Source organism: Oncorhynchus nerka, linkage group LG20 (assembly GCF_034236695.1).
Source record: "Oncorhynchus nerka isolate Pitt River linkage group LG20, Oner_Uvic_2.0, whole genome shotgun sequence".
Lineage (NCBI taxonomy): Eukaryota > Metazoa > Chordata > Actinopteri > Salmoniformes > Salmonidae > Oncorhynchus > Oncorhynchus nerka.
In genome coordinates, this window is record NC_088415.1 from 8,244,379 (window position 1) to 8,262,317 (window position 17,939).

Genomic DNA, 17,939 nt, shown 5'->3' on the forward strand with positions numbered 1-17,939 from the left:
GTGGACCTAGACTTGGTGCTCCGGTACCGCTTGCTGTGCGGTAGCAGAGAGAACAGTCTATGACATGGGTGACTGGAGTCTGACATTTTTTTGGGGCCTTCCTGGGACACCGCCTAGTTTAAAGGTCCTGGATGGCAGGAAGCTTGGCCCCAGTGATATACTGGGCCATATGCACTACCCTCTGTAGTGCCTTACGGTCGGATGCCGAGCAGTTGCCATACCCAGGGGGTGATGCAACTGGTCAAGATGCTCTCAATGGTGCAGCTGTAAAACTTGGGGACCCATGCCCCTCTCCTGAGGGGGTAAAGGCATTGTTGTGTCCCCTTCACAACTTTCTTGGTGTGTTTGGACCATGATAGTTTGTGAGTGATGACGACACCAAGAAACTTGAAACTCTCGACCCGCTCCACTACAGCCATGTCGATGTGAATGGGGGTGTGTTCAGCCCTCCTTTTCCTGTAGTCCACGATCATCTCCTTTGTCTTGCTCACATTGAGGAAAGATTGTTGTCCTGGCACCACACTGCCAGGTCCCTCACCTCCCTATAGGCTACCTCATCGTTGTCAGGGATCAGGCCTACCATCGTTGTGCCGTCAGCAAACTTAATGATGATGGAGTCGTGCTTGGCCGTGCAGTCATGGGTGAACAGGGAGTACAGGAGGGGACTAAGCTCGCACCCCTGAGGGGCCCCGTGTTGAGGATCAGTGAGGCAGATGTGTTGTCCAGGATTCAGTTGCAGACGGAGGTGTTTAGTCCCAGGGTCCGTAGCTTAATAATGAGTATTGTGGGCATTATGTTGTTGAACACTATGCTGTAGTCAATGAACAGCATTCTCACATAGGTGTTTATTTTGTTCAGGTGGGAAAGGGCAGTGTGGAGTGTGATTGAGATTGCGTCATCTGTGGATCTGTTGGGTCAGTATGCGAATTGGAGTGGGTGTAGGGTTTCCGGGATGATGATGTTGATGTGAACCATGACCAGCCTTTCAAAGCACTTCATGGCTACCGACATGAGTGCTACAGGGCAGTAGACATTTAGGCAGGTTACCCGAGTGGCACAGCAGTCTAAGGCACTGCATCCCAGTGCTAGAGGCGTCACTACAGACCCTGGTTAGGTTCCAGGCTGTATCACACCCGGCCGTGATTGGGAGTACCATAGGGCAGCGCACAATTGTCCCAGCGTCGTCTGGGTTAGGGTTTGGCTGGGGTAGGCCGTCATTGTAAATAGGAATTTGTTCTTAACTGGCCTGCTTAGTTAAATAATTAAAAAAAAACTTTGCTTTCTTGGCCACATGGACAATGGTGGTCTGCTTGAAACATGTAGGTATGTCAAAATGTCAGTGAATACACTTGCCAGTTGGTCAGCGCATGCGCTGACTACATGTCCTGGTAATCTAGCTGGCCCCGCAGCCTTGTGAATGTTGACCTGTTTAAAGGTCTTGCTCACATCAGCTAACGGAGACTGTGATCACACAGTTACACCAGCTCTGTCAGGAGGAATGGGACAAAAATTCCCCCAATTTATTGTTGGAAGCTTGTGGAAGGCTACCCGAAACGTTTGACCCAAGTTAAACAATTTAAAGGCAATGCTACCAAATACTAATTGAGTGTGTGTAAACTTCTGTCCCACTGGGAATGTGATGAAAGAAATAAAACATGAAATAAATTCTCTCTACAATTATTCTGACATTTCACATTCTTAAAATAAAGTGGTGATCCTAACTGACTTAAGACAGGGAATTTTTACTCTGATTAAATGTCAGGAATTGTGAAAAACTGAGTTTAAATGTATTTGGCTAAGGTGCATGTAAACTTCCGACTTCAACTGTATATATACAGTACTACAAAATATAGCTAGTTCTCCCTCTCACCTTCTCTTTTCCTTAATTTTGGAAGAAATTAATTTGTTATAAAATGTTCGACTAATTGTCATTCTCTCTCTTGAGGCAACTACTCACCACATTTTAATTATTACAGTAGGATGTCATTTTAAATAAGAATTTGTTCTTAACTGACTTGCCTAGTTAAATAAAAATATTAAAAATTAAAAAATTAAAAATACATGTATGCACTGCTAGCTTGCTGTAGCTTATGCTTTCAGTACTAGACTCATTCTCTGATCCTTTGATTGGGTGGACAACATGTCAGTTCATGCTGCAAGAGCTCTGATAGGTTGGAGGACTTCCTCCAACCTATCATAACTACTATGAAAGTCTATGGAAGGGGGTGAGAACCATGAGCCTCCTAGGTTTTGTACAGAAGTCAATGTACCCAGAGGAGGACAGAAGCTAGCTGTCCTCCAGCTACACAATGGTGCTACCCTACAGACTGCTGTTGAAGCTACTGTAGACCTTCATTGCAAAACAGTGTGTTTTAATACATTATTTGGTGATGTGTAAATATTAAGCATAGTTTTATCTAAAAAGGATAACTTTAATGTTTCACTATTTTTATTTTTATGAAATTCACGGAGGTGGATGGTCCTCCCCCTCTTCCTCTGAAGAGCCTTCACTGCTATACACTATAGACTGCTGCAGCCTACACAGTATAGACTGCTGTAGGCTATACACTATAGACTGCTGTAGGCTATACACTATAGGCCAAACACATGCATTTTGGAGATAGGGAATAGTTAGATAAAACTTGTAGATAGGAAAACTGTTCACCATTGTTATGAGACTTTATGTGCGGAGTCGGGATATACTCATGTCCTGACTGAACTCCAGTGACTCATCCCATGTTATAAGTGTTTTAGCTTCAAGTCCTACATTTTCATTCAATCTTGAGTGGATGGACACACCAGCTATCTGACCATCCAACATAACTGATATCTGATGGGGGAACGTGTGACATATCTGCTGGAGGTCAAAGTGTATTATCATGTGTTGTACTTTTTTTCAATCACCATTCACTCCAGCCGCTAATCATCAGTCTGTTTCCCTGCACGTTGACATCTGTCTGCCTGAAAGCATCTGGTTCAACTTGGGTAACGGTGACTTTTCTCAGAATGTGTCTACGTGACATAATGGGTGATCTCTAACAAACAAGGTGAAGAACCAACCAACCAATGGATAGGCATGCATGAACAAAGACTTGGTGATGAATTTATAATTTTCAAAGATGAGGCTTCTACGGGTTAATGTTTAGTAGTACTCTCACAGGACACAGGAGAAAAATATATTATCATTGCTTATTAAAGTTATACATCAATCGGAAGGAGATGTGTACACTATATGGGTCAACTCAATGAAATGACACATTAAATCACGTTATGTGTCACATGAGCCGAATACAACGAGTGTAGACTTCAAAGTAAAATGCTTGCTTACGATCCAATGATACAGAGTTTAAAAAATTATAATAAAAAGAAAAACGGTGAATACAAGAGGAATAAAATAAAATATACACAAATGGAGCTACGTACACAGAGTACCAATTCCAGGTATTTTTATTTAACTAGGCAAGTCAGTTAAGAACAATTTGTTATTTTCAATGACGGCCTAGGAAACATGGGTTCAGGGGTAGAACGACAGATTTGTACCTTGTCAGCTTGGGGGTTTGAACTTGCAACCTTCCGGTTACTAGTCCAACGCTCTAACCACTAAGCTACCCTGCTGCCCCATTAGGTAATAGGTAATTGAGGTAGATATGTAAATAAAGACATGTTAAAGTGACTAGGTACGGTGCCTTCATAAAGTTTTCACACCCCTTTACTTTTTCCCCATTTTGTTGTTGTTACAGCCTGAATTTAAAATGGATTAAATGTATATTTTGTGTCACTGACCTACACACAATACCCCATGATGTCAAAGTGGAATTATGTTTTTTTTAAATGTTTTGAAATGAATTCAAAATGAAAAGCTGAAATGTCTTGAGTCAAGACGCTTTCAACCCCTTTGTAATGGCAAGCCTAAATAAGAATTTTAAACAGAGATCCAACTGCAAGGACCATAGAGGTTTTCCAATGTCTCGCAAAGAAGGGCACCTATTGGTAGATGTATAATAAAAATAATACAGACATTGAATATCCGTTTGAGCACGGTGAAGTTATTAATTACACTTTGGATGGGGAACTCTATGTCCTCAATACAAAGCTTTATGTTTAGGGGCATATCTAACATAACACATTACTTAGTACCACTCTTCATATTTTCAAGCATGATGTGGCTGCATCATGTTGTGGGTATGCTTGCCAAAGATAATGAGTTTTTGTTTTTGTAACAAAATCATCTGAATAGAGCTAAGCACATGCAAAAGATTTCTGGCTCTCACAGACCTGTAACTTCTTCTTTAAGAGGCTCCTCTGTCCTCCACTTGTTACCTGTATTAATGGCACCTGTTTGAACTTGTTATCAGTATAAAAGACACCTGTCCACAACCTCAAACAGTCACACTCCAAACTCCACTGTGGCCAAAACCAAAAGCTGTCAAAGGACACCAGAAACAAAATTGTAGACCTGCACCAGGCTGGGAAGATTGAATCTGCAATAGATAAGCAGCTTGGTTTGAAGAAATCAACTGTGGGAGCAATTATTAGGAAATGGAAGACATACAAGACCACTGACAATCTCCCTCGATCTGGGGCTCCATGCAAGATCTCACCCCGTGGGGTCAAAATGATCACAAGAACGGTGAGCAAAAATTCCAGAACCACACGGGGGGACCTAGTGAATGACCTGCAGAGAGCTGGGACCAAAGTAACAAAGTCTACCATAAGTAACACATTACGCCGCCAGGGACTCAAATCCTGCAGTGCCAGACGTGTCCCCCTGCTTATGCCGGTACATGTCCAGGCCCATCTGAAGTTTGCTAGAGAGCATTTGGATGATCCAGAAGAAGATTGGGAGAATGTCATATGGTCAGATGATAAAGGATAAAGAATGCTGAGTTGCATCCAAAGAACACCATACCTACTGTGAAGCATGGGGGTGGAAACATCATGCTTTGGGGCTGTTTTTCTGCAAAGGGACCAGGACGACTGATCCGTGTAAAGGAAACAATGAATGGGGCCATGTATCATGAGATTTTGAGTGAAAACCTCCTTCCATCAGCAAGGGCATTGAAGATGAAACGTGACTGGGTCTTTCAGCATGACAATGATCCCAAACACACCGCCTGGGCAACGAAGGAGTGGCTTCGTAAGAAGCATTTCAAGGTCCTGGAGTGGCCTAGCCAGTCTCCAGATCTCAACCCCATAGAAAATCTTTGGAGGGAGTTGAAAGTCTGTGTTGCCCAGCAACAGCCCCAAAACATCACTGCTCTAGAGGAGATCTGCATAGAGGAATGGGCCAAAATACCAGCACCAGTGTGGTGGCAGGGTAGCCTAGTGGTTAGAGCATTGGACTAGTAACCGGAAGGTTGCAAGTTCAAACCCCGAGCTGACATGGTACAAATCTGTCGTTCTACCCCTGAACAGGCAGTTAACCCACTGTTCCTAGGCCGTCATTGAAAATAAGAATTTGTTCTTAACTGACTTGCCTAGTAAAATAAAGGTTAAAATTTTTTTTTTTTTTAAACACTGTGTGAAAACCTTGTGAAGACTTAAATAACAAGTTTGACCTATGTCATTGCCAACAAAGGGTATATAACAAAGTATTGGAATAAATTCTTGTTATTGACCAAATACTTATTTTCCACCATAATTTGAAAATAAATTCATTAAAAATCCTACAATGTGATTTTCTGGATTTTTTCTCATTTTGTCTGTCATAGTTGAAGTGTACCTATGATTAAAATTACAGGCCCCTCTCATCTTTGGAGAACTTGCACAATTGGTGGCTGACTAAATACTTTTTTGCCCCACTGTATGATGAGTGTAAAAGTGTGTGTGCAAATCTAGTGTTTTGTGTGAGAGTGTAGTATGTGTGTGAATGACTGTGAATATAGTGTTTATATATAGTCTTGTGAGTGTGCATAGAGTCTTTGCAAAGATAGGGTCAGTGCAGATAGTCCAGTTAATCATTTAATTAACTATTTAGCAGTCTTATTGCTATTTAGAAGTCTTATTGCTTGGGGGCAGAAGCTGTCTCGGAGCCTGTTGGTCCGAGAGCCGATGCTCCGGTACCATTTGCCGGACTGTAGCAGAGTGAACAGTCTACGGTTTGGGTGGCTGGAGTCTTTGTAAATTTTTCGGCACGCGTGATATAAAGGTCCTGGATAGCAGCGAGGTCGGCCCCAGTGATGTACTGGGCTGCCACATCACCCTCTAACTCTTTGTGGTCGAGGGCGGTGCCTTTTCCATACCAAGCGGTGATGCAGCCAGTCAAGATGCTCTCGATGGTGCAGCTGTATACATTTTTTTGGAGAATCCAAGGACCCATGCCAAATCTTGTCAGCCTTCTGAGGGTGAAGAGGCGCTGTCGTGCCCTCTTCACGGGTGTGTGGACCATGTTAAGTCCTTAGTGATGTGGATGCCAAAGAACTTGAAGCTCTCGACCCGCTACACTAACGCCCTGTCTATGTGGATGGGGGCGTGCTATCCTTTCTCCTATAGTCCACAATCAGCTCCTTGATCTTGCTGACATTGAGGGAGAGGTTGTTGTCCTGGCACCACACTACTAAGTCTATGCTTTCCTCTCTGTAGGCCTCTCTGTCTCATCATGTCTCATCATCTCTTTCCTCTCTGTCTCATCATTGTTGGAGATCAAGCCTACCACAGTTGTGGTGTCAGCAAACTAGATGATGTGCGTGGCCACACAGTCGTGGCTGAACAGGTAGTATAGGAGGGGACTGAAAATACATTTGATGGGCCCTCGTGTTAATATTGCAGCTTTTCAATCTTTCAATTCAATTCTGAGATTTGTTCAAAAGTCTCCTATCTTTCTGGACAACTTTCTGTAAAAAGTAAAGATAAACACGAAAAAAAAGTAACTAACTAGCCCAAGCCTGGTGGAAATGTTGCTCTTCTCCGTCGACGCAATCTTTACAGGAAGAATGATATGATTTGAAACCTTGCATAGCAGTACTGTTGCATATTTATAGGCTACTCATGAATGCATGAATCAATTTGCAAAGCCTATATGGATATTGACTTCATAAATAGCAATATATTTATATTATTTAATGTAGATCCCATTATCTGAGGGAGGCTGAATCCTGAATCCTGAGATGAGAGTTCTTCAGTGTGAGCTTATACTGTAAGTGAACACAAAGAGAGAGACATTGTTGACGTAGCAGGCTGTGTCACAGCAGTTGGCTAGCTTGGCCAGCCGGCTTTGTCCAGATTGCAGATAAGAATCAACATCCCTTTTCAAATATTTACCAGACACTTCTGTTGAGTTGAATAGAATATGTGTTTTTATAGCACCATGATAAGGACACAGATTGGTGGTGGCTCAGATATGATCCTATCATAGAAGATAACTGCCAAAATAAAGGAAACACCGACATAAAGTGTCTTAATTAACTCAGGAACAACACCCGTGTGGAAGCATCTTCTTTCAATATACTTTGTATTCCTCATTTACTCAAGTGTTTCCATTATTTTGGCAGTTACCTGTACCTAAAAGCCCTGTCGAGCATCAGTTGAAGATAATTCCTCCCTCACCAAACATAGATGATATTTTTCCTCCCTCGCCTATCATAGGTGATATTTTTCCTCCCTCGCCAAACACAGGTGATATTTTTCCTCCCTCGCCAAACACAGGTGATATTTTTACACCCTCACCAAACATAGGCTAAATAATTATGCACATGTCATGTTGAAAGATTGATTTGTTGAGAGAAGACTTTAAAACATTAAATAAGTGTAAATGAAATATGTTATGTAGGGGAGAGTGGGGTAAGTTGAGCCAAAGGCATATGTTGAGCCACCCTTGTTTGATTTGACCAAATATTTAGGAAGAGCCCATCATTTCATGGAGTCTGTGAAGGAAGAAAACACATGGGAAAAGTGGTAAGCAATTCAAGTCCCCAAAAAGTATTTTCGCCAAGTCAAATGTATTTGTGTTCGAGGTTTCATGATTGTATCTAAACCAAAGTAGATATTTTTAAGATTGTTCTATACATCAGTTGGGGTCTCTATAAGCTTCATTATAAGGTCATAAACCTAGCATGAAAGTGCATCCTTGTAGCTGTGTGGGCTAATATAGTAAAAATGTTTGCCTTGGGGTAAGTTGAGCCAATGGTTGAGCAAACAGCAAGTTGAGCAAATTGAAGTGTTTTTTTCCCAGGCGTAATATAATGCATTATCGCTGGGATATGGGTTAGCAATAGGGCCTATGTTAAACATCTTTTTTTAAGTACAAAGTGTTTGTTAGGTGTTATACAACGGGTGGGTCTAGTCCTGAAAGCTGATTGGTCAAAATCGCATTCCAGCCGTTGTCTATTCCACAAGTTACCACCGACTAAATCTATTCCGTTAAAATACCTATTTGCTCTGTTCCATTTGACTGCGCAATACACTGTCTCATCAGTCGCAATTTATAAACTTGATCTCCACTATAAAAACATTTGGACATTATCTCATATTTATTTTAGACTAACATTTAGTTTTCAACAGCAGAGATTTGTATAAATCTTGCTGTCTGTTGCTCCAACATTTGCACCATTGTTTCAATTTTCAAATTCGATCTCTAGCTGTCCCATAGTAACGAGAGTGTCGGGAGTCTGGACGAGACAGACAGGCAGGCAGCTTTTCTCAGCCAGTTGAAGGCATCATTTTTATGGATACATACAAAGAAATGTCTATTGGAATAAAGGTCAAATGAAAAAGGTCAAATGGAATAAAGGTCAAATGAAACGAAGTGCAGCTAGTTTGCAGTCTTTCCAGCTTCAGTTTGAAGTGATTGTGTTTTCTGTGATGTTGGCTAGCTCCTCTGAACAACAGTGTCCTGATGAGAGAGCACATTTTCTATGCCAGGTTAAATCACACCTTATTAGCTCATTGTTATGGATGTATCCAAATAAATGTCACTAGAAAACAGCTTAAACAAATGAAGCTACTGTTGTTATTGTCTGCACTGTTTGATGTGACTGTAAGTTAGCTGTAATTGGCTAGCTAGCAAGCAAGGGATAAGCCAGTATGGCAATGGAACATTTTGTCCATAGATACGGAACAAAAAGACTGAGCGCCTGGGTCACGTCTCTGGCAACCAAACCGATAGAACGAACAACCAGCCGGCTTGGGTAGCAAACCTAGATTTGTGTCGGGATTATATCTTGTGTAAATGTAGCCGATGTGAAATGGCTAGCTAGTTAGCGCTAGTGGCGTTTCAATCGGTGACGTCACTTGCTCTGAGACCTTGAAGTAGTGGTTCCCCTTGCTCTGCAAGGGACGTGGTTTTTGTGGAGCGATGGGTAACGATGCTTCGAGGGTGACTGTTGACGTGTGCAGAGCGTCCCTGGTTCGCGCCCAGGTCGGGGCGAGGGTGACGGGCATAAAGTCTACACTGTTACATAAGAATGAAATAGTATGAATAAATTAATCAAAATAACATTTTTAATTAAGATATGTCAATCATTATTTGAATATGTTGGTAACCCATTGTATGAAAGTGATAATGCCCTTGAAAACGGGGTGTTTGGAGTATATATTGACACAGTTTGCCGACCCTCGACTTCGTCTCTGGCCTAATAACACCCGTGCCAATATATCCTACAAACACTGGCTTCTCGGGCGTTATCACCTAATTAAACCTGTGTTAAAAGATGCTTACGATGATTAAACGTTTTTAAAAAGCCATTATAATTGTGTTGAATTGTGTTAGAGAAATAAAGATAAACATGGTTTTAAAAAAGTAGTGGTAATATTCCCTTCTGTGCAGAAAAGTGTAGTTGGTATAACTTACCCTGTCCCGTGGCTCAACTTTCCCCATTTCCCCATAAGTTGTGCCAAGAGAGAACTTTTTTTGAACAAGCTATATTTTCGAAACTGTAATGTTTACATGAATTCTGATTATTTCCAGGGATACACAACATCCTGAAATATTTATAGATGTATTTTTTTTGGAGAGAATACTATATTTCCCTTGATGGTGTGATACTGAAAATTTTGCTCATCTTACCCCACTCTCCCCTAGGCTAAAGTCGATACATCAGGGTGGCTGATGGCACTGCAGTCCCAGAGTGCTCTTCTTGTTTTGCTTACTGTAGCTAAATGCACAGTGTCAGCGAGGCTGTAACTCAGCGTGGGATATACACAGTATGCTTATCTATTTTAATAAAAAGGGTCAAATTTGAGTTTGGAATCATTTTCACTGGGTGAATCACTCTGGGATGTATGCAAATGTTGTTTATTTATCAATCACTTAAGGCCTAGTTGGTAAAGGATATCAATCTTCACTGGTTCTCAAACCTCTCCTCGGGGAGCCTCAGACTTTTCACAATTTTGTTGTAGCCCTGAACAAGCTCAGTCGATTCACCAATTCAAGGGCTTGATGATTAGGTAACAAGTTGAATCAGGTGTGCTAGCTCTGGAATAGATAAAATACATGGAACGGCTGGGGGATCCTGACTGAGGAGAGTGAGACTGAAAAATATGACGGAAGCGGATGGTGATGTGGAGCGTGAATATAATGGCGGGGTAATCAAGGAGAATTGGAATATTGTCCAAAAGATTAGAAAACTGAGCAATTAGCATACAGTGATGATAATGTCCCTTCTTATCCCGTAGGAATCCATTTTCTTAATGAGGAGCAGCTGATTGGATTACCAATTTTGAAGAATCTATTTGATATACCCAAACAGGTGGAGAGAGTTTTGGGTAAAGTGAAGGCTGTGAGGATCACGAGAGGCCGGCTTGTTGAGATTTTTTTTTGTTCAGCTGAGAAGTGGTTGTATGTCTATTGCTTTTGGGAGAGAAGCAACTGTTCTTATTTTGTAAAGTTGTGTTCTTCACCCTCCTTTCCATTCCAGAAAAAAATCAAAAGGAATCGCGTTTGGTGTAATTTAGCCTTCGATGGTTTCCGTAGGAATGCGCATCAGCTGACTGACTAGAGAAAAGTCAGAAAGCAGACAATCACAAACAAATTATCGGCAAATGTCCCAGTTATTAATTGCAGCTAACACTATCATAACCATGGAGTCGACTCTCGAGCAACATCTGGATGATACGTAAGTGATTATTTGATCGAAACTTATTTGATTGTACCAAATCGTTAAATTATGTGAATATATTCCTCAAATGTTGTTTTGATATGATAGCATGAAGAATCCAGCCATTGTCGGAGTTCTCTGCACGGACCAACAAGGACATATTCTAGGCTGTAAGTAAAGTCCTAATTTCTTGTTGATGTCTTTTTATGCATCTGATTAATCAGCAGACAAAATGTTTAACTGACGACCGACCGACCACACGCAGTCGTCGTCAAATCAATAACATTTATTTCACAATGCCCTGTATCAGCAGTTGTCTCTGTGCTTATACAGAGATACCCAGAGAACCACAGCGACTATGGACAAACCCCCTATTAAGGCAGGAACCTAGGAAGCAACCTAGAAGCAACCTAGAGGAACCAGGCCCCGAGGAGTGGCCAATCGTTTTCAGGCTATGGCGATAGAGTATATGGCCATTAAGGCCAGATCGTTCAAACGTTCATAGGTGACCAGCAGGATCAAATAATAATCCGTGGTTATAGAGGGTGCAACACATCAGCACCTCAGGAGTAACTGTCAGTCGGCTTCCAGGACAAGGTACTAAGTAGCACATCCGGTGAACAGTTCAGGGTTCCATAGCTAGTAGTCCATCATTCGTCATTGGGGAAATGCTGCTAGCTAGCTAAACTGTTTTGCAGCCTGTGTCTGGTAACTGCCTCTAACATTTAACACTTCAACAGAAGACTAACTGAATGTTTGAAAACTATGAAAATATATCCTTGAAATGGCAACAGTAACAAATATTAGACAATGCAACACATCAAATAATAGCATGCTTGCTAGAGCTAAATCCTGTTCTCTGGTGATGCCTAGCAATTGTCAGGTCCACTTTTGATACTAGGTAACTTATCACAAGAACAGCCTACATTTTGACTTTCCATATGACTGAATCGGAGTCTACTTTGTCTCCTTGTGTTTATTTCAGGTCGTGGCTCTCTGTCTGATGAGCATGGGGGAGTGGTATCTGTACTGGCCAGACAGGCAGCCTCTCTCACCAGAGACCCTACAGACAGTCCCACAGTGTGCCTGGAGTCAGATTCAGGGTGAGGAATCACATCCAGTTAATATTAGGGCAAGTTTGTTTTGCATGGCTTGGTGCCCCGGGTGGGTGGGATTTCACTTTAAGATCATCATGGGATTTGTAGTTCAGGATGACAGCCACATTAGCAGTTAATTTAGTATTTCATTTTTTGGGGGGTGGTAAATGCATCAAATCAAGTTTTTATACAGCACATTTCAGACATGGAATGCAATGTGCTTCACAGAAAGAAACCAAATACACAACAAACATGAGGATTTAAAAACAAAATAATAACAATACAAACAATGTCTAAAAAGGTGTTTTAAAATAGATCTTTAAAGATGTCCACAGTTTTGGACCATGTTCTCTAGCAGGCTATTCAAGAGGCTGGGGGTGTAATAATTAAAGGCTGCCTTTCCATACCTCTTGGGCATGGGCTGTGGGATAGTTAAAAGGCCAGTGCCAGAGGACCTGAGGGACTTACTGGGTACATAACTTAAAAGCATGTCTTGACATGTATCGGGATGTGCAATCTGGGATTGATTTGAAAACCAATAGTTTTGAATTTTTAAGATTCTTCTAACAGGCAGCCAGTCCAGAAACCTTAAAACCGGTGTAATGTGTGCTCTCCGTCCGGTCTTTGTCAGTACCCGTGCTGCAGCATTCTGTGTTTTGCAGTTGACCAATGGCTTTCTTTGGTAGACCAGACAGGAGAACATTACAGTAGTTTAATGCTGCACCTTGGCAATGTTCCTCAGGGAGTAAAAAGCTATTTTGGTCACATTCCTAATGTGGTGTTTGAAATTTGAGTCCAGGATATAAAATGACACCTAGGTTTTTTTTTAGCTGGTGTTTTATCTTTATTGCCCGTGAATGTACGGCCAGATTCTCTGCTTTGGCTCAGACTATTTAAAAAAAAATCGTTTTAGTTTTGCTGTGGTGGTTACGAGAAAGACTGGTTCAAACAGTTTCTCTAGAATTTTTGCTATATAGTGGAAGGTTGGAGATTGCCCGACCAATTGTTAAGAGCTGAAGAACAATAGCTTGCGCTTCTTCTGTTTTGCAAATAAAAACTGTTTTGAATATGGTGGTGGGGATCGGATAGAGAAGGCAGTTGAAGGCTTAAGTTGTGATATAACTTTCCTGAGCATGTCTGTGTCAACCAGGGGGAGGGGGGGATCCATAGTGCCTTTGCGTGGTAGGTTAGGACATTATTAAACCTCTCATAAGGTCTTGTTTGACTGATACCCAGCCTAATGTTTGTCTAATAGGTTTGCGGTGGTAGAATTTTATCTGGCTATCCATGGTCGAGAAGCACACTCAAATTATTGTGATTATTAGTGATTCAGTTCGATATGCCAGACAGGCTAATCTTTCTAATTGACTTGCTATATACGCCAAGTTGCTCACTCAGAATATCATAATGGACCTGCGACTTTGACTTTCTCCACTTCCGCTCTGCCTTTCTACAATTTCCCTCTTAATTTATTTGTTTCCTCACTCATCCAAGGGCCTCTCTGTTTGGATGTGGACTTGTTCAACCTTACTGGAGCTATGGCATTAATGGTTGCCTTTCATTTGCTATTACAGTTATCAACTAAATCATCACAAGAGGAAGGTAGAATAGGTGATGGAGTATTGTTCATACTCAAGTCTGTAGCAACTTCAGAAGTAAGCTGGCATTTAACGTGTTCAGTATTACCCTGTGCTATTGGCAACAAGGTAGTAAAATAAATCCACAGTGGTGATCAGATAAAGCAACATCAAACAATGGAAGCCCCTTGGTAGGGTGGGCCCAGTAACATGTTGGATAAATCTATAGAGCTGAAAATATTCATAAACTCAATGTCCTTGGGAGTCAGTCTCTTTGTCAAAATGAATATTAAGGGGCGGCAGGTTGCCTAGTTGTTAGAGCGTTGAGCCAGTAACCGGAAGGTTGCAAGATCGAATCCCTGAGCTGACAAGGTAAAAATCTGTCGTTCTGCCACTGAACCAGGCAGTTAACCCACTGTTCCCCGGTAGGCTGTCAATGTAATTAAGAATTTGTTCTTAACGGACTTGCCTAGTTAAATTTAAGTCTACACTTGTTTGCAAAACATGTGACAAATAAAATGTAGATTTGTCCAGTTCATTGACTGTGCTTCCACCTTGTGGATATCATAAGTATGTGCACCGCTTCATATTTATTAAACTTAACTAGGCAAGTCAGTTAGAGAACAAAATATTATTTACAATGGCGGCTTAGGAAAAGTGGGTTTTCGCTGTAAAACATTTTAAAAATTGGACATGATGGGTAGATGAACAAGATGTTTATTTTTTTAAATTCTCTGTGCCACCTTTTCAGCTGAATGGGGGGGGTGGAGTTCCCCTCGGGGATTGCCTTGCCATAACAGGTTATTAAGAACAAATTATTTACAATGGCGGCTTAGGAAAAGTGGGTTAACTGCCTTGTCGGGGGGGGGACCTCGCCCAAATGTATACCCCCACTGGCAAATATAAATGTACTGTTTGAAAATGTGAAGAAAGAAAATATGGTATTGCACGTACCCCCAGTTTGGGAATACCTGCTCAACATGTAAAGAATTTATGGAAATATATTCATAGTTTTATCATTGCTAATATTCTTGACTGTTCTACGATCTTCTAATAAGAAAGCTGTTAAATACCAATCAGTGTGTGCATCTTTTAAGGTATTTGTTATAGTTAGTCATTTGTAACCCCCCCCCCCTAGTGTTTGTATACTTCCTGTATGTATACTTTGTTTTCTGCAATTTAAAAAAAGAGCTAAAAATAAAGGAATCTAGTGGAAACCAGACGCGAGGCAAAGGAAAACCAAGTGAAGCAGTTTTTGGTGACGGTCAGGTTTGAAATCAACGTATTATATGCGCTATGGTTTGCATATTATCACAAAGTATTACTAGGTAGTGAATTCAACTGTAAGCTAGCAAGGAAAGTTAGCCTACAATTTTAAAGCTGGAAGCTTAGCTACCGGTATTGTCTTACATTTATATAAGTGTTCCAGCCTGTATGGACATTTTGTTTTTGCGAACTGTTTCAACATTTCATGTAGCTTTATTCGAGTGTTAGGCGGCAGGGTAGCCTAGTGGTTAGAGTGTAGAGGCGGCAGGGTAGCCTAGTGGTTAGAGTGTAGAGGCGGCAGGGTAGCCTAGTGGTTAGAGTGTAGAGGCGGCAGGGTAGCCTAGTGGTTAGAGTGTAGAGGCGGCAGGGTAGCCTAGTGGTTAGAGTGTAGAGGCGGCAGGGTAGCCTAGTGGTTAGAGTGTAGAGGCGGCAGGGTAGCCTAGTGGTTAGAGTGTAGAGGCGGCAGGGTAGCCTAGTGGTTAGAGTGTAGAGGCGGCAGGGTAGCCTAGTGGTTAGAGTGTAGAGGCGGCAGGGTAGCCTAGTGGTTAGAGTGTAGAGGCGGCAGGGTAGCCTAGTGGTTAGAGTGTAGAGGCGGCAGGGTAGCCTAGTGGTTAGAGTGTAGAGGCGGCAGGGTAGCCTAGTGGTTAGAGTGTAGAGGCGGCAGGGTAGCCTAGTGGTTAGAGTGTAGAGGCGGCAGGGTAGCCTAGTGGTTAGAGTGTAGAGGCGGCAGGGTAGCCTAGTGGTTAGAGTGTAGAGGCGGCAGGGTAGCCTAGTGGTTAGAGTGTAGAGGCGGCAGGGTAGCCTAGTGGTTAGAGTGTAGAGGCGGCAGGGTAGCCTAGTGGTTAGAGCGTGGGACTAGTAACCGAAAGGTTGAAAGTTCAAACCCCTGAGCTGAGAAGGTACAAATCTGTCGTTCTGCCCCTGAACAGGCAGTTAACCCACTGTTCCTAGGCCGTCATTGAAAATAAGAATTTTTCTTAACTGACTTGCCTAGTTAAATAAAGGTTAAATTAAAATTAAATTAAAAGATGCTGTGCTGCAGGAGTGGACTTGGGGAGCTAATGCAGCGCCGACAACTCTAGCAATAAATTAGTACTTGGAGCAGGCACTTTGCTCTTCACGCTATAAAGAGGCTGTGCTGACAGACTAACCTCTCAATCACGTGAGACATTTAACAGCAATACCGAACGTAAAACAAATTCCAGTTTTTAAAGTACCTATGTTTCGCTATACTGTGCAACGCTAATGGACAGGTGGGAGCTGCTATCCTACTTTAAGATTCTTCATTAATATGGGCCCTGGTCTTTCAATACCATAGGCAGGTCACATGAGATGTTAGCTGTGGCAACTGTTTCCTCATCTCTAAAACAATGCGAATGGTAGTAATACTATACTGCTTTTAATAGTGATGTTTATTTGCATACTGTTGAGTATTTTTGTTGGTTAGTGATTTTGAATATTGCATTATTTTATTTAGTCATGTCTTGATTTGAAATGCAATTGATTGGCCACAGGCTTTTTACTATGGTAAACATTTTCATTGATTGTTTCTCTTCCCCCCCCAACACAGGAATATTCTAGTGAGAACACATGGAGCCATCACCGTAGCTGTTCACAAGATGGCGTCATGAGGTCACTTAATGAAGATAGACGAGGCTGTTTTGTAAATCTGTTTGTTCACTAATGCTAAAGAATCATACCCAATATAAAGTCTGGATCTAAGAGGTCACATTGAAGTTGCAGAAGATTTTTTTTGTGTGTTTTCTTTTCACCGTTTGGCCAAGAGTCATATTTAAAAGTCAAGTACCTACATACTATTTGAGTTGTGTTTTGTATATGTTAAACAGGGTCTGATCTGTTTTTGGGGGGTGACTTATTTCTTATTCAATAACTGGCTAATACTTTTTTTTGGACATCTGAAATCAGGTCTTATTTTTCAATCCATGTAGAAATATTGTATATGTTCATATTAAAAGCAATGTCACAGTTTGTAATGGTGTCTATGTTTTCTGCAAAGTCGGGGGGGACTTGGTTGTTTTGTACTGTGCGTGTCTGGACTTAAACTCTTAGTGTGGTATGTTTTCAAGTATAATGAAGAATGTCACGCTCGTGGGATACTGCAGTAAACTTTGCCTAGAGGAGCCGAATGTGGTAGTTGCTACTCTGTACTTCTATATTGTACTGCAGTATCTGGTTTTTAAATGTAAAGTCAAATGGGGGACTCGTGTCGTACGGTATGTCTGAACTGAGTCTTCTCGGATTTTTAACTGTAGGGATAAGTTGCCCCCACCCCGATGCTGGTCTTGTCAGTTTTCCAGTTCCCCCACTAAAGGGTTGACATTAAGGGTTTGCACCTATTGCCTGGGGCAAGTGAGCTTAGTGGTCATACAAGTTGAACCTGCTCTGTGATTGGCCCATTAGGCAGGTGATCTACCAAAATGCAAAGAATTCCAGTAAGTAAATATGACCTACAAACCTACAGGAGTTGAACATTGATTCTGGGCCAAGCCTCCAGTCCCCATTACAGCCAGAAGACTTACACCACCCTCACCTCCCACCAATCTAAAGGCCACCCTAGACTCGGAACACACTGACCTTTTTAATGCAGCTAATGTCAGAGGTCATTGTCAGTGATTCATTGTCTCTGTACCAAATAGCACTCTATTCCCTATATAATGGGTCCTGGTCAAAAGTTGTTCACTGGGGCGCTATTTGGAACAACGTGTTCTTGACTAGCACACTGCTCACTGAATTAACTTAGGTGTGTGTGATGCATCACATTCCCTGTAGTTTTACATATTCAAATACTGGAAAAAAGAAAATATTTACCCCGAGTTAACAGATGGAATTTGGTCACGTGCTCCCTTCATAAAATGAGTTGCATGATGCCTCTGTGTGTGAGATGTTTATAGATGGGTCTGCTTTATCATTTAGCTCTCTCGCATTCGCTCTTTTTATCTCCCTCG

General features: G+C 41.7%; 1 protein-coding gene across 1 annotated transcript; it reads left to right on the forward strand.

Annotated features, from left to right (window-relative positions):
* The first annotated feature begins 10,441 nt into the window (after positions 1 to 10,441).
* Positions 10,442 to 16,962, forward strand: LOC115101930 (ragulator complex protein LAMTOR5-like). Its single transcript, XM_029621385.2, has 6 exons — positions 10,442 to 10,521; positions 10,612 to 10,701; positions 10,854 to 11,051; positions 11,142 to 11,203; positions 12,019 to 12,136; positions 16,544 to 16,962. Exons 3-6 carry the CDS (start codon positions 10,978 to 10,980, stop codon positions 16,602 to 16,604), a joined length of 315 nt encoding a protein of 104 aa, XP_029477245.1. The 5' UTR covers positions 10,442 to 10,521; positions 10,612 to 10,701; positions 10,854 to 10,977; the 3' UTR covers positions 16,605 to 16,962.
* Positions 16,963 to 17,939: the final 977 nt, after the last annotated feature.